Source organism: Abramis brama (assembly GCF_963993115.1).
Source record: "Abramis brama genome assembly, chromosome: 6".
In the NCBI taxonomy this organism is placed as follows: Eukaryota; Metazoa; Chordata; class Actinopteri; order Cypriniformes; family Leuciscidae; genus Abramis; species Abramis brama.
The window spans coordinates 26,781,409-26,796,602 of record NC_139968.1 but is presented as its reverse complement, the minus strand read 5'-3'; the positions used below and the strand labels follow the sequence as shown (position 1 = coordinate 26,796,602).

At 37.6% G+C, this 15,194-nt stretch overlaps 2 protein-coding genes across 3 annotated transcripts; both read left to right on the top strand.

Moving 5' to 3' along the window:
* Nucleotides 1-202: 202 nt before the first annotated feature.
* On the top strand, nt 203-7,501 carry pdhb (pyruvate dehydrogenase E1 subunit beta). Its single transcript, XM_084118214.1, has 10 exons — nt 203-301; nt 400-459; nt 1,971-2,078; nt 4,097-4,159; nt 4,248-4,283; nt 4,363-4,648; nt 4,729-4,839; nt 6,316-6,407; nt 6,595-6,736; nt 7,042-7,501. Exons 1-10 carry the CDS (start codon nt 266-268, stop codon nt 7,185-7,187), a joined length of 1,080 nt encoding a protein of 359 aa, XP_083974340.1. The 5' UTR covers nt 203-265; the 3' UTR covers nt 7,188-7,501.
* Nucleotides 7,502-7,744: 243 nt separating this feature from the next.
* kctd6a (potassium channel tetramerization domain containing 6a) lies at nt 7,745-14,918 on the top strand. 2 transcript variants are annotated; one of them, XM_084118271.1, is made up of 3 exons: nt 7,745-8,078; nt 8,445-8,522; nt 13,426-14,918. In XM_084118271.1, the coding sequence occupies exons 2-3, from the start codon at nt 8,496-8,498 to the stop codon at nt 14,110-14,112; spliced, it is 714 nt and encodes a 237-aa protein (XP_083974397.1). In that variant the 5' UTR covers nt 7,745-8,078; nt 8,445-8,495; the 3' UTR covers nt 14,113-14,918. The 2 variants fall into 2 exon arrangements, with proteins under 2 accessions (XP_083974397.1, XP_083974396.1); XM_084118270.1 differs by having other exon boundaries at nt 7,746-8,078; nt 8,416-8,522.
* The last annotated feature ends 276 nt before the right edge of the window (nt 14,919-15,194 follow it).

The following is a 15,194-nucleotide window of genomic DNA, read 5'->3' as shown; positions in this document are numbered from 1 at the left end:
TGCGTGACTTTTATCCTTTAAAAAAAAAAAAAAGTAGTGAAGCAATTGATTTAGAAACTATCGATTTTTGTTTTCTATAAAAAGATTTTTCTCTTGCCCTTGGACGCCCAATGACAGCCTGAATGAAGCTTCCGTTGATGTCATGAGTCAGCTACTTTGATTGGTCGCTGTCACTGTGTTTCCTGTTCTGTTTTTACAACGCGCTCTCTGATTGGCCGAAGCCGCTGGCATGACAGCCCCGCCTCCACACAGAGGACAGTGAAACATGGCGTCTCTGAGGTGTTTTCTGCGCTCGGGGAAGGTATTTATGTGGAAATATGGAATCTTAGCAACATATTACGCTTGTACTTATAAGAGGACAGTTTTACGACAGATATTGGCTGTGTGTTTGTCTCTCAGAATGCCGTTTCTGCTGCTTTGCGGAGGGAGTTTCACAGGACTCAGCCGGCTGCGGTACAGGTCAGTGATGCTGCTGCTCCTCTCACCTTCACAGATGCTGTGTCACAGTAAACATAAAACCGCGAGGAAGAGGCTTTAAAATGTGTTGATTATTAGTACGTTTGGTCAACCGATTAATGGTCACTGTTAAGAATACTAAGCATTAAGAATACTGTTAAGAACATGTCAAGAATACTAACAAAAACACCATGGTAGTAGCATGTTTTTTTGGGTGTGTACTACGCAATACCATGTATTTTAAACATTTGGCATGTTTTAATTTAAATTATTTGCTAATGTATCATGGTAATGTCAGTTTTTTCCTTGTGTACCATGGTAAAGCCGTGTTTTGTTTTATATATGTACCATCACTACCATGGTAATACCTTGGTGTTTTGGACATTTGCCATGTTTTGATTGACACTCCTTGCAAATATACCATGGTAATATCATAGTTTTTCCATATGTACCATGGTAAAGCCATGTCTTTTTGTTTATATATATATATATATATATATATATATAATATGTGTGTGTGTGTGTACTATTGCAATACCTTTGGTGTTTTGTTAATTTACCAAGTTTTATTGGACATATTTTGGTAATATACCATGGTAATGCTATAGTTTTTCCATATTTATCAAGCTAAATTAATCCATATTAATGATGTATTTATAATTTTTTATCATGTATACTATCTGTATCATGAATACTATAGTGTTTTGTATATTTATTTTATTTTATTTATTTATTTATTTTTTTACATTTTACCATGATTTATGGACGTCTACCACGCTTTTTGCCATGTTGTTGTTTTAGTATTTTATATACAAGTACGGATCTTGTGGTTATACTGTAAATATTGTTAATAAGAAATTATAGTTAATGTTTTTTACTAAGTTAGTTCATTTATAATAATTATATATTGCCAATTATTTTACAACATTAATGATTATAATTAATAACTGATATTTCAGATCATGTTGTCAGCATATTTAAATGGATGTGCATTTATCTGATATTTATTTTGACCTTATTGACCCTATTTGATGACACAACATGAAAAGTTAAACCTAGTAAAACTGGTCAGGTCACATTTTTCACCATTAATGAAACCGCGTCATTCTTATATCTTATTTTTGAACAGTGAAGCAACTGATGTAGAAATCATTGATTTTGGTTTCTGTAAATAGATGCTTCTCTTGCCCTTGGGCACAGTTGTTTTTCTGTATGTACCATGGGAAAGCATTTAATTACAATATTTAAACAATTTTTTTGCTTGTATCATAGGAAAACCCATTATGTTTTCGTTTATTCATTATGTTTTTTGACATGTACACTGGTATGTTATGTTTTCTGGAAATTTTATTATGTTTTTTTTATTTTTTTATAAATATGCCACCATGTAAAACTCATAGTAATGAATATGATTTTTATTGAGAACCATGATTTACCATGTGATATATGTACAATTACTGCATTTTTTGTTGGAAAACGTTCTATATGCATTAACACGCTCTTGATTTTTGCAGGTAACGGTCCGAGATGCTCTCAACCAGGCGTTGGATGAGGAGCTGGAGAGGGATGAGCGGGTTTTTCTCCTCGGAGAGGAAGTTGCACAGTATGACGGTGCATATAAGGTGAATCAATAGCTCCAAAGCATCGGATCACCGATTGGATCACAAGTGGACGACGCAACATACAGGTGTAAACGGGCTCGGAATCGTTTTGAGCTTGACCACTTTCGACCACTTCCAGAGGTAGTAAAAAAAAACACGTTTGTGTTCGAACAGCCACAAAAGACCGTCTACTCTCCACCTACTGACCTAATGCGTAAACATCATGGGAAGCGCGCTAGCCAAAAAGGATTTAAACTTTGTTAGCTGAAGACCCAAGTTTGGTTTGACGATGAAAAATGTACCAAGCACAATGTTTTCTCACCATTCCTGATTTCTAACACACACTCACAGTTTTTGGTGTGGTCTCGCGGCTATCAGAGCAGAAGCGAAAGCTGATGCTCTCTGTTTTCTCCGATCGCGTTCATAAGTAAATTGCATGAGCTTATTTAAAGCTGCCGTCGGCAACATTTTTTTGATCATATTCAGTGAAATCGACACTATAATCCGACAGAACAACATAAATAAGGTGGTTTTAGAAAAAACCAGAGCTTCTAACTCCACCTGGAGCGTGTTATTTGTTTTGCAAAAATCCACCGCTCCCGGGTCATCAGGTCCAATCAGTGCTGGGGGGTGTGAGATCTGACTGTCAATCACAGGTCGTGCACACGCCACAGATCCCCCCTCCCTCGCGCACGTTACAATATCACATGCACACGACACGCCTGAAGTTCGCCTGAAGATTTCATGAAGCGTGATGGTGGAGAGAAAATCTACTAACAAGCTTCCAATTCCTCGGTTATTGCTATCTATGGATAGATTAGCCAGGGCAGCCTACCTCTGAGTCCATGGTGTTGATCGATGCTGAAGAGACGGACACGTTCACAGAAAATCAGGTACACACGCACTGACGAGCACGACCTCGATAGGAGGGTGCTCGCTGGTAGTGGGGGAGGGGCATGAGAGTTGTAAACATTTCAAAATTTTGGCTAAGTCGACCCAATCTGCCAGACTTGCCGACTGCAGCTTTAAAGGGTTAGTTCACCCAAAAATGAAAATTCTGTCAGTAATTACTCACCCTCATGTTGTTCCAACCGCGTAAGACCTTCGTTCATCTTCGGAACATAAATTAAGATATTTTTGATGAAATCTGATTGCTGGATCACTTCTCCATAGGCTGCTAGGTGACCGAAACTTGCTGGCCCAGAAAAGTTATTAAAAGAGATCGTTAATATAGTCCAAGTAACTACAGTGGCTTAATCTTAAGTATATCAAGCGACGAGAATACTTTTTGTGCGCAAAAACAAACAAAAATAACGACTTTATTCCACTATTCATTTCCTTCTCTCTGGGCCTCGTAGTGTTTTTGCGCTGCGCGTCTGTGTTGCACGTCAACACGCATCACACACATGACCAGCGTCGGCCAATAGTGAGCCTACGTGGTGACGTGTAACACAGACGCGCAGCGCAAAAACACTACGTGAACCAACTAGAGGCCCAGAGAGAAGGAAATGAATAGTGGAATAAAGTCGTTATTTTTGTTTGTTTTTGTGCACAAAAAGTATTTTCGTCGCTTGATATACTTAAGATTGAGCCACTGTAGTCACTTGGACTATATTAACGATCTCTTTAATAACTTTTCTGGGCCAGCAAGTTTCGGTCACCTAGCAGCCTATGGAGAAGTGATCCAGCACTCAGATTTCATCAAAAATATCTTAATTTGTGTTCCGAAGATGAACGAAGGTCTTGTGCGGTTGGAACAACATGAGGGTGAGTAATTACTGACAGAATTTTCATTTTTGGGTGAACTAACCCTTTAATCCTTTAGATCGAAAGATCTGAAAAACCCATACATTTACCCGCAGACCCTCCCCTTGAAGAAATCACGACTGAAGTGGTTGAAAGTGGACAAAAGAGACGGATTAAAACACCAGGTGTAAACGGGAATGTGTCTGCCTCGTCTGTTTGTGATCCGATTGACCAAAACACATCTTAATACCAGGTGTAAACAGGGCCTTAAAGTGACTTGTTTTGGGTTGCAGGTTAGCAGAGGCCTTTGGAAGAAGTACGGAGACAAACGCATCATTGACACACCCATTACAGAGGTGAGAATGATGAAATACTTGTGCGAAAATTGTTTCCGTGTGGTCTTAATTATTGGGTTTAATGAATCTTCCTCCTTTATCCATGCAGATGGGTTTTGCTGGCATCGCCGTTGGTGCTGCCATGGTGAGTTTTTCCTGAAGCGACGATTATAAATCAATCTAAAAGCTACGTTCACAAACTAACCAACCACATCCTCTTTCAGGCGGGTTTGAGGCCAATTTGCGAGTTCATGACTTTCAACTTCTCCATGCAAGCCATCGACCAGGTCATCAACTCGGCTGCCAAGACGTACTACATGTCTGCTGGCTTTCAGTCCGTCCCGATCGTGTTCCGCGGACCCAACGGCGCTTCGGCCGGCGTGGCGGCTCAGCATTCCCAGTGCTTTGCTGCCTGGTACGGACACTGTCCCGGTCTGAAGGTGGTCAGTCCCTGGAGTGCTGAAGACGCCAAGGGCCTTCTGAAATCAGCCATCCGAGATGACAACCCTGGTGAGTTCCTCACATGATGAGACTGATGTTCAGGATGTACAGTAGATGTCGCTCTGACTGTCACATCGTGTCTCTTTCAGTGGTGTTTTTGGAGAATGAGCTGATGTACGGCGTGGCGTTTGACATGTCCGAAGAATCTCAGTCGAAAGACTTCCTCATCCCTATTGGAAAAGCAAAGATTGAAAGACCAGGTGGGTTTGATATGAAAAAAATAATAATCACACGCAACACATGAACTCTGTCACAACTAAAGTGGACCAAAAGAGAAATATGTAATTAATTTGGCAGCATTTTAATATTTACTGATAGTTTAATCATATTTTTTATATTTAATTTAATATCATAAAATAAAATATTATTGAATAAAATTAATATAGACTTATTGTTATTATTATTAAAAACAGAGATAGTAACTACCCTGTCACAACTAAAGAAAAGAAAACCCAAAAGAAAAAATAATTCATAAATGTGTCAATATTTTAATAATTAATGACACATTTATGAATTATTTCTCTTTTGGTCCACTTTAGTTGTGACAGGGTAGTTACTATCTCTATTTTTTAATAATTATAACAAGTTTATATTAATATTATTCAATAATATTTTATTTTATGATATTGTTTCAGTAAATATTTAATAATTATTATAAAATAAAATATTATTAAACTAATAGCAACACATTTATATTAATATTATTCAATAATATTTAATTTTATAATATTAAACATTTTCAGTAAATATTAAAAGTGAAAATTCATAAATGTGTCAATATTTTAATATTTAATGAAACAATTAATGACACATTTATGAATTATTTCTCTTTTAGTCCACTTTAGTTGTGACAGGGTAGTTACTATCTCTATTTTTAATAATAATAACATGTTTATATTAATATTATTCAATAATATTTTATTTTATGATATTGTTTCAGTAAATATTTAAATATTATTATAAAATAAAATATTCAATAATAATAGCAACACATTTATATTAATATTCTTCAATAATATTTCATTTTATAATATTTAACATTTTCAGTAAATATTAAAATAGAAATAATTCATAAATGTGTCAATATTTTAATATTTACTGAAACAATTAATGACACATTTATGAATTATTTATCTTTTAGTCCACTTTAGTTGTGACAGGGTGGTTACTATCTCTATTTTTAATAATAATAACATGTTTATATTAATATTATTCAATAATATTTTATTTTATGATATTAAATATTTAAATATTATTATAAAATAAAATATTATTAAATAATAATAGCAACTAATTTATATTAATATTATTCAATCATATTTCATTTTTATAATATTAAACATTTTCAGTGAATATTAAAATATTGAGATTAAAATATTTTTTTGGTCCGCTTCAGTTATGACAGGATGATTTACAACACATTTATATTATTATTAAATATAAATTAATTACCCTGTCACAACTAAGGAGAAATATTTAAAATGATTGAATATTAATGTATAATTTATATTTAAATTTTCTTACTCTAATATTTCAAATAGTATTTATCTTTTTCTATCCCTTGAAAAATCTATAAGTGCCACTGTTAATCGCTCTTATTTGAACAACAATCAATCACAACTTTGGAGTCATTGGTCTGAGTGGATGTGTATATTAATATTGGTGGTGTGCTGTAGGAAATCACATCACTGTGGTGTCCCATTCCCGGATGGTCACCCTGTGTCTCGACGCTGCCGCTGTCTTGGCCAAAGAAGGTATCGAATGTGAGGTATGACATCATCCTTTCAGCCCGGAATGGTTTTAAACACCATTTCCTCGCATTTGATTGATTCAAAACACAGTTTTTAAGGAAAAGTGATTCAAAACACATTTGATTCATAGTCAGTATTTGCTCACATTTAACATTAATTTCTATAAGCATACTGAATAGTAGTTTGAAGTGTCTGTGTCTGTAGGTGATCAACATGCGCACCATCCGGCCTCTCGACACAGAAACCATTGAAACGAGTATAATGAAAACCAATCATCTCATCACCGTGGAGGGCGGCTGGCCTCAGTTTGGAGTCGGGGCAGAGGTTCTTGCCCGGATCATGGAGGGTAAATATAACAATAATGCTCATTTGACATCAGATGCTATGTTCAAAGTGAAATACTAGCGCACTACTTGCTGTATTTTGCTCAGAACGTACTGGATACTGTTTTATTTTATATTTTAGAATGCAATAAAATGTTGTGCTATATTGTTGTCACATGACCTCACGATGTTGCATGATTAATTACATTAACTACATATTATGTTCTTTCAAAAATAGTCGAGAGTATGTCATTCCAAAGTCCAAACACACCCAGAGTGGTGTGTTATTCAGCACGTAGATTTATTGTTTTATCTTTTTTAATTCAAGGTCCTGCCTTCAATTTCCTCGACGCCCCTGCGGTCCGAGTCACGGGTGTAGATATTCCAATGCCGTACGCCAAGATTTTGGAGGACAACAGCGTACCGCAAATCAAGGACATCATCTTCTCCATCAAAAAGACTTTGAACGTTTAATTTATCTCCATTTCAGGACACATTACATATTAAATACATGTTCTCTCCCGTTACTGCATCAATGTTTGAGGAATAGGATGTTCTTTTTCATCTTTCTGTTACATGGCTCTTCCCTCATTGGCGCAATATTAAAATTTTCAAATTTCAACTCTATAATGAGGTTGTGTCATGATAGTGAGGTTTATTATGGCTATAAACAACCAACCATGTGTATTATGCTGTAAATTCCACTGTAAGCTAAATTAAACCTTTATCACTTTGGGTTGTAAGAATGATTGTGAAGTCCTCATAAACAAATAAATGTTAGAATTTTAGATGAAGTTTTGGGTTTATTTCTGTTGAATGTTTAAGTAACATAAAGATGTAGGGCTTGCCATATAAAATTAAAATGAAACACTGCGAAAAAAGAAAGGCATAAATATTGACATTACGCTTTTCAGGACCATATTGGACTTGTACTGGAACAGTTCTGCTGACTGACGTGTTTTGGATGATGGTCTGAGAGAGAAAGAAAGGGCGTGTGCGTGTGTGTGTGTGTGTGTGTGTGTGTGTGTGTGTGTGTGTGTGGTGGGCGGGGCTTCTGTCGTGGGTGTGTCTTATCCGCTAATCCCACATTGATGTCCCTGTCCTGTTCTCTGACTCCACAACATAAACATTACAGTTATTTTACAGCTTTTACTTGAGCAGAACTAGTCGTTTTTGAACATAAGGTTTTCAAAATGCTCCTGTATTTTGGAAAAGTCACGAAAAACTACACAGGGAAGTAAAGTAACGTTATCCTTGTTTAAACCCCTTGTCCTCCATATTCCTGATGCTTGGGACGAAAGGAAACAACTGAAGTACATCGGACGAGGAGACTTAAATCCTAAAATTTAACGTATTTTCAACGAGGTAATAACTGAGCATTTGTATTCATATAATGCGATCGATTATATTTGTCTTGTATCATTTAATACGGTTTTATTGCAGCCGCTATAAATTAAATGCGTGCTGCATCATCTCGTAATTTCGTTAATATTGATAGGTCGCAGTTTTTCGTAGTTGATTTATATGATATCGTGTTCATATCTGAGATTTTGCTACAATATGTGGTCGGTGGGATGCAGGGAAACCCTCGGTGTCCTTCATATGCTGCGTCATTCATTTCATGATACGTTTCCATGGTAATCTAATCGATATTGCACTTGAATATGCTGTCTAAACTGAAATATATAAACTATGTCTTTAGTTTTAGTGAAGTGTTTATACCCCATAAAGACTGCAGAGAGCGTCATTCGTCACCAGCGTTGAAGAGGACCAGTTGGCCACATGGAGAATGGAGACTGGGCACACATGGTAAATATGAACGTATAGAATAACGCAGCGGTTCTCAAACCAAAACAGCGAAAACATTGTTTACTCTACTGTATAAATGTAAAAAAAAAAAAAAAAAAAAAAATTGTACTAAATCTTTTTATGATGCGCTTTGCAGCAAAATTATTTTCATTCTGCAGTTGCAAGAGTGTTTTGGGTGGTTGCTAGGGTATTCATAAATATGCTCACCGCTCCCATGTAAAAAGAGCCCACTCCTATATTATTATCCTGTAAGCATTTTCAGTTAATATTTTCATGTTCCCTGTTCTAGCGTTAATATATGGTTAGGATTCTTTGCTATGCAGTTCTAGAGTGTTTTGCATTGTTGCTAGGGTGTCTGTGGCGATGCCAACATTGTTTACTGAACAAATGTAAACAATATGCAAAACAAGAAATTATTTATTTTTTTATGAAAAAAATATTTTCTGATGCGCTTTGCTGTGCAGTTGCAAGACTGTTTTCGGTGGTTGCTAGGGCGTTGATAGGGTAGTTATTAGCAGAGGTGGGCACAAATACATCAAAAACTATTTTGTTACAAACTACAAATACTGGCTCATGAAATGTAACAAAATAAAATACAAAATACTGATGTGAAAAATGTATTTAAATAAAATACAAGTAATTAGTATTTTGAAAATACAAAAATACTCCCACAATAATCTTAAAGGGTTAGTTCACCCAAAAATGAAAATTCTGTCAGTAATTACTCACCCTCATGTTGTTCCAACCCCGTAAGACCTTCGTTCATCTTCGGAACACAAATTAAGATATTTTTCATGAAATCTGAGAGCTGGATCACTCCTCCATAGGCATAAGGCATTATAACTTGCTGGCCCAGAAAATGTATTAAAGCTGCATTATGCAGCTTTGCCGATTTCTTCGCTGTTTTCTCGCTTTTTGCTCGCGGGTTTCTCTATAGAGCTCCCCCTACAGCTTCGGAATAGATATTTGACAACACTGTCGTCAAAATTCGTTGGCTCGTCCCATCTTCTCCCGCTGGTCATGTGCATTTGTTTTCAAAGAACCCGGCGAACACACGGAGCCATGTCCACTGAGGTATGTATAATACACAGAAGGCTAGCATATAAATGTTTAGATAGTATATGTGTGCAGTGCCGTAAAGCAGTTTGTTACATCGCGAGATCTGATATCACGCGATACTGTACTTCCTGATGCTGCGGCCCGCCAGCCCAAAGTTGCAAGGGTGGTTTTTCGTCTCACAGGCGCTCGAGGGGTGCGAGAAGACCACCATTCAACCCGAAAACAGTCATATAACCATTCCAATGACTCCGAAGCTGTTCGGTTAAGATAAAAAAGTTACTTAGTTCACCTTTAAAGACATCGTTAATATAGTCCAAGTGACTACAGTGGCTCAATCTTAAGTTTATAAAGCGACGAGAATACTTTTTGTGCGCAAAAAAAAAACGACTTTATTCCACTATTCATTTCCTTCTCTCTGGGCCTCGAGTTAGTTCACGTAGTGTTTTAGAGCAGCGCATCTGTGTTGCACGTCACACGCATCACACACATGACCAGCGTCGGCCAATAGTGAGCCTACATGTGACATGCAACTCAGACGCGCTGCGCAGTTATACTATGTGAAAAAACTCGAGGCCCAGAGAGAAGGAAATGAAAAGTGGAATAAAGTCGTTATTTTTGTTGTTTTCTTGCGCACAAAAAGTATTCTCGTCGCTTTATAAACTTAAGATTGAGCCGCTGTATTGGACTATATTAACGATGTCTTTAATACATTTTCTGGGCCAGCAAGTTATAATGTCTTAGAAGCCTATGGAGGAGTGATCCAGCTCTCAGATTTCATGAAAAATATCTTAATTTGTGTTCCGAAGATGAACGAAGGTCTTACGGGGTTGGAACAACATGAGGGTGAGTAATTAATGACAGAATTTTCATTTTTGGGTGAACTAACCCTTTAATGCCGTTTTTAAGAGGAGCAGCGCCACTTCTTCTCCTGTGTTCAAAACTCATTCACTTCTTGGAGGGAGCCCGGTCTACAGGGTGTCACGTGATTTTCGTGCATCTAACCTGGACATTGCCATTGCCAACATCAGACTGAAAATATGGCAAAATCGTTTACTATGGTGATAAGCATATGGTGATTTTTCTTAAGTATTTAAGTATTTGAAATACTCTAAATACACTCCCTCAAAATATTTTGTTACAAACTACATTTTATTTTTTCCACACCTGCAAAATACAAATTACAAAATACACTAAAGTAATTAAATACGTATTTAAAATACATTTAATTGAAATACTGCCCATGTCTGGTTATTAGGGCATTGCTATGGTGTTCCAGCTGGTTGCTAAGCTGTTATGGTTAGTGATGGGCACTTTCGAAACGCTTTGTGAACATCTCTGAATCATATATTTCGAACCAGTGATTCGGAGTGCGTATCAAACTGCCAAAGCCGTGTGATTTCAGTAAGAAAAAAAAGGAAGAGTTGTTTTTTAAAAGTCTCTTATTGGTCTGATTAACCAAATTATCCAATTTGTTTGTAAAAGTTGTTTTTATGCTTGTTTGAACTGAGTTTTCGCTGTATTTACACTGTTCTGACCAGCAGGGGTCACTAGCGTGTGGCGTTTCGAGCACTTCGAAACATTTTACAAAGCAATTGGTTCAGTTGATTAAAAGTTTTGAAAAGCTTTGTTTCTCCCATCACTTGCTAGGGTGTTCTGGGTAGTTGCTAGGCAGTTGACTGAGCATTACTAAACGGATGCTTGCCGCCCTAAGAACATGATCTCCAGTGGCTCAAAAAGGAAGAGAAAACAAGCTTTGAGGGTCGGCCATTTTGTCTTATACCAGTGGTCCATTTTGTCTGAGACCAAGGTTTTATGAAGAACAGGGTTGAATCCGAAAACATTTTTTACCATACTACTTGTGTGAAGCTCAGTTTACCATACTATAGTTACCATAGAAACCATTGTTCCTAAGGGTGTTGTCAATGCAGCTCAATACAGCAAATGTTGTTTTCAAGCCTTATAGGTAAACCTGCTTTACAAGAAAAACCAAGCTGGGTGAAGTTTTGCTGGGGACCAGCATGGATTTGATGGTCCACCAACTAGAACAGAACCTAATCAATGGATCTGTATGGTCGTTTTGTTGATTTAAGTTGGTCTTTTCATATCAGTTCAAAAACCAAATGACATTCTCAGCAGGTACAACATACATCTTTTAATACTTTGAACATCTACAATTTATGTTCTTCTTTGCTGTAGATAATGGACACATTTATCCTAAACGCTGTTTAGGCTGGTTGCTAAGCTGTTGGTCAGCGGTTACTAGGGTCTTCTGGGTAGTTGCTAGACAGTTGCAAGGGCATAACTAAACAAGTGCTTTCCACCTTAAGAACAGGATCTCCAATGGCTCAAAAAAAAAGAAAAGAAACCAAGCTTTGAGGGTCAGCCATTTTGTCTTATCCCAGTGGTCCATTTTGTCTGAGATCAAGGTTTTATGAGGAACAGGCTTGAATTCAAACACAGCTCATGTGGTGTTTTAAACTACAATCCATTCTTCCTGAAGCTCAATTTACCAAACAATAATTTCTGTAGTAACTGATGTTCCTAAGGGTTTTGTCAGTGCAGATGAAACCAGCAAATATTGTTTTCAAGGCTGGGCCCCAACCTGGGGCCGGTTTCACAAAGCTATTTTTGGACCGGTCTATAGTGTTAGACAAGTCTAAAATTTGCTCATAGACTAGTCTAATGCAAGTTAGACTGTTTCACAAAAATAAAGACTGACTTAATTTAGACCAAAAAAATTAGACACCTTACCCCCAGGCTAACTTAGGTCTAAGACTCTATGTTACCTTGGCAACCAGCAGTTCACAATCAATTACAAACTGCCAAAAGAAAAGGGAAAATGGCTCATAATTTAAACATTTCTTCCAGTTATTACATTCCCAAGTAAAATGTCCTTGTAACTGTTAGGGCCGTTACATAGTCAACGCGAGCAACGATCGACGCGCTCCCTTTCATAGTCTGAGCAGTGGACGCAAGCGTCACGGCACGGGCGATGCGTGAAATGCAATACACCGCTCACGCAACTGGGGTAGCTAGTAGTCATAGTGGAGTCATAGCTCTGAACGCCCGTCTATTTCGCTTCAAACGCTCGCTTTATACGCGCGTCCTATTCGCCTTGGACGCGCGAATGGATTCAAAATGTTCAAGCGTCGAACTAGACGCGAATTTGACGCTCTATTCGCGTTTGGTGTGAATGCTGCAACAGGCTGCGATGTCAAGATTGCAATGCTGAAGTGTGTGTGTGTGTGTCAGAGAGAGAAAGAGAGAGGCACGGGCGCGATCGAACAGTGGAAACATAAAAACATACGCCGTCATTTATACTCCTCCAACAAACACATATTTTCCGCTGGGGTAAACTGCACTGAGCGGTTGAATGCGCCGCTTACTCGATCCGCCATGTTTTTTGTTTTGAAAAGTGTCTTATTTTACCCAGAATGCATTGCAGTGTAGTCCTACTTAAGATAGTCAGAGTCTTAAGTGCTTTGTGCAACGGTCTTATTTCGATGTCTATCTGAAGTCTGACTATCTACTATATCTAAGCAATAGTCAAAGTCTATCTTTGTGAAACCGGCCCCAAGTCTTTCTTGGTCAACCAGCTTTGCAATGAAAAACCAAGCCGGTTTAAGTTTTGCTGGAGCATGAGTTTGATGGTCCACCAACAAGAGCAGTAGGCCTACCAAATAAATGGCTATGCATGGCAATTCATCTTGGACTAAACTTGTGTGTTCAGCAGGGAATGGTTGAGTGTTTGTTGTGTACAAATACCATCTTGACATTCTCAGAAGGTACAAAATGCATCTTTAATGCTTTGAACATGTACTATTTATGTTCTTCTTTGTTGTAGATGATGGATACGGTTACCCTAAATGTTGGTGGCCATTTGTACACCACCTCGCTGTCCACCCTCCAGCGTTATCCAGACTCTATGTTGGGCGCCATGTTCCGAGGCGATTTTCCCACCACACGAGACGCCCAGGGCAACTATTTCATAGATCGAGACGGTCCACTATTCCGTTACGTCTTGAACTTTTTACGCACCTCAAAATTGACTCTACCATGTGACTTCAAAGAAACAGAGCTCCTCCGAAAGGAAGCGGACTTCTACCAGATAGAGCCCTTGATCCAGTGTTTAGGTGACACTAAACCTCTCTACCCGCTGGACACCTTTGAGCAAGTGGTAGAACTGTCAAGTACTCGTAAGCTCTCCAAGTACTCGAACCCGGTGGCAGTCATCATCACCCAACTCACCATCACCACCAAAGTTCACGCACTACTTGAAGGCATCTCCAACAGCTTCACCAGATGGAATAAACATATGATGGACACCAGAGACTTTCAAGTGTCCTTTACCTTTGGACCATGTGACTACCACCAAGAGGTATCCCTTCGCGTACATCTGGTGGAGTACATCTCCAAGCAAGGCTTCACTATTCGCAACACGCGAGTTCATCACATGAGTGAACGCGCCAATGAGAACACGGTAGAACATCATTGGACTTTCTGTAGAGTTGCGCAGAAGGTTGAGGACTGATTGATGATGCATTCATGTCTAGTCGAACATTACTGTATTTGCAATAACTTTGAGATTGCCAATTGAGCAATTATAGGTTTAATGAAGACATGAAAAAAAATATATACTTGCTGCGACTCAAAATTAAGGCAATTTCGAAATTACTTGAACACACCACATCTCCACTGCAGTTCCTGGTTTGTTTTCTGTAGTACGTAATTCGTGCGAACTAGTCCTATTGTGTTTTATGCGTCTTTCCACCCACTTCAGAAGTTTATGGACAAAAGGAACCTGAACAATTTTTTTCGTTTCTACAAGTACAGTATACCTCGTTTAAGGCAAAAGTGTCCCAAATTCCTTCCTAAATTGTCATGTCTCCAAATCTAAATACAACTCTTAAATGTAAAATTTTAACATATATTGCATCAGTGTTAAATATACAGTATTCAATTTCTATTTGCAATATTTCCGCAGATATTTTGTCCTGTGATTGAGTCTATAAACTAAATAGTTTGCATGATTCTGTAGTATAGATCTACACTATTAGTGTTTAGACATATTTCCTCCCTTGGGATACAGAAAAGTGATTTGTACTTGCATGTCCCCCCTCTTAATACCTCTTATGGCCAGCTTCTGGACCAGGCCAAATTTTGGAGTCCCAACATCCCATTTAAAATTAATTTTAGTCTCAAAATGCATGCAAGACTCAGGTGATCGCTGAAGCTGAGAGCATCTTTTAAATGGTTTGAAAACCCAGATTAATTTGAAAGAGTTCATTCATGTGTGTAATGAATTGGAACTGCACATTAAAAACAGTAGTTTCATCATACATTGTGTGTTTTTGTTTGGTGGTGGATGTCTTCGTATAACATTTCATTGAAAGAACATTTTGTTTTTATTAATGAAATTTAATTTATTATTTTAATGTAATATATGTAAGTGAATTTTGGTGCCACTCTTTCAAATGCAATAACTTTAATAACTGGATTATGTCTGATTTTGAAATATTAGGTTTTGCTGTTTTTGTGGGCTTGATTACCTTCTTTTATGTAAAGATTGACAAAAGTATTTTACAAGGTGTTGATCTTATATGTGTATCATTC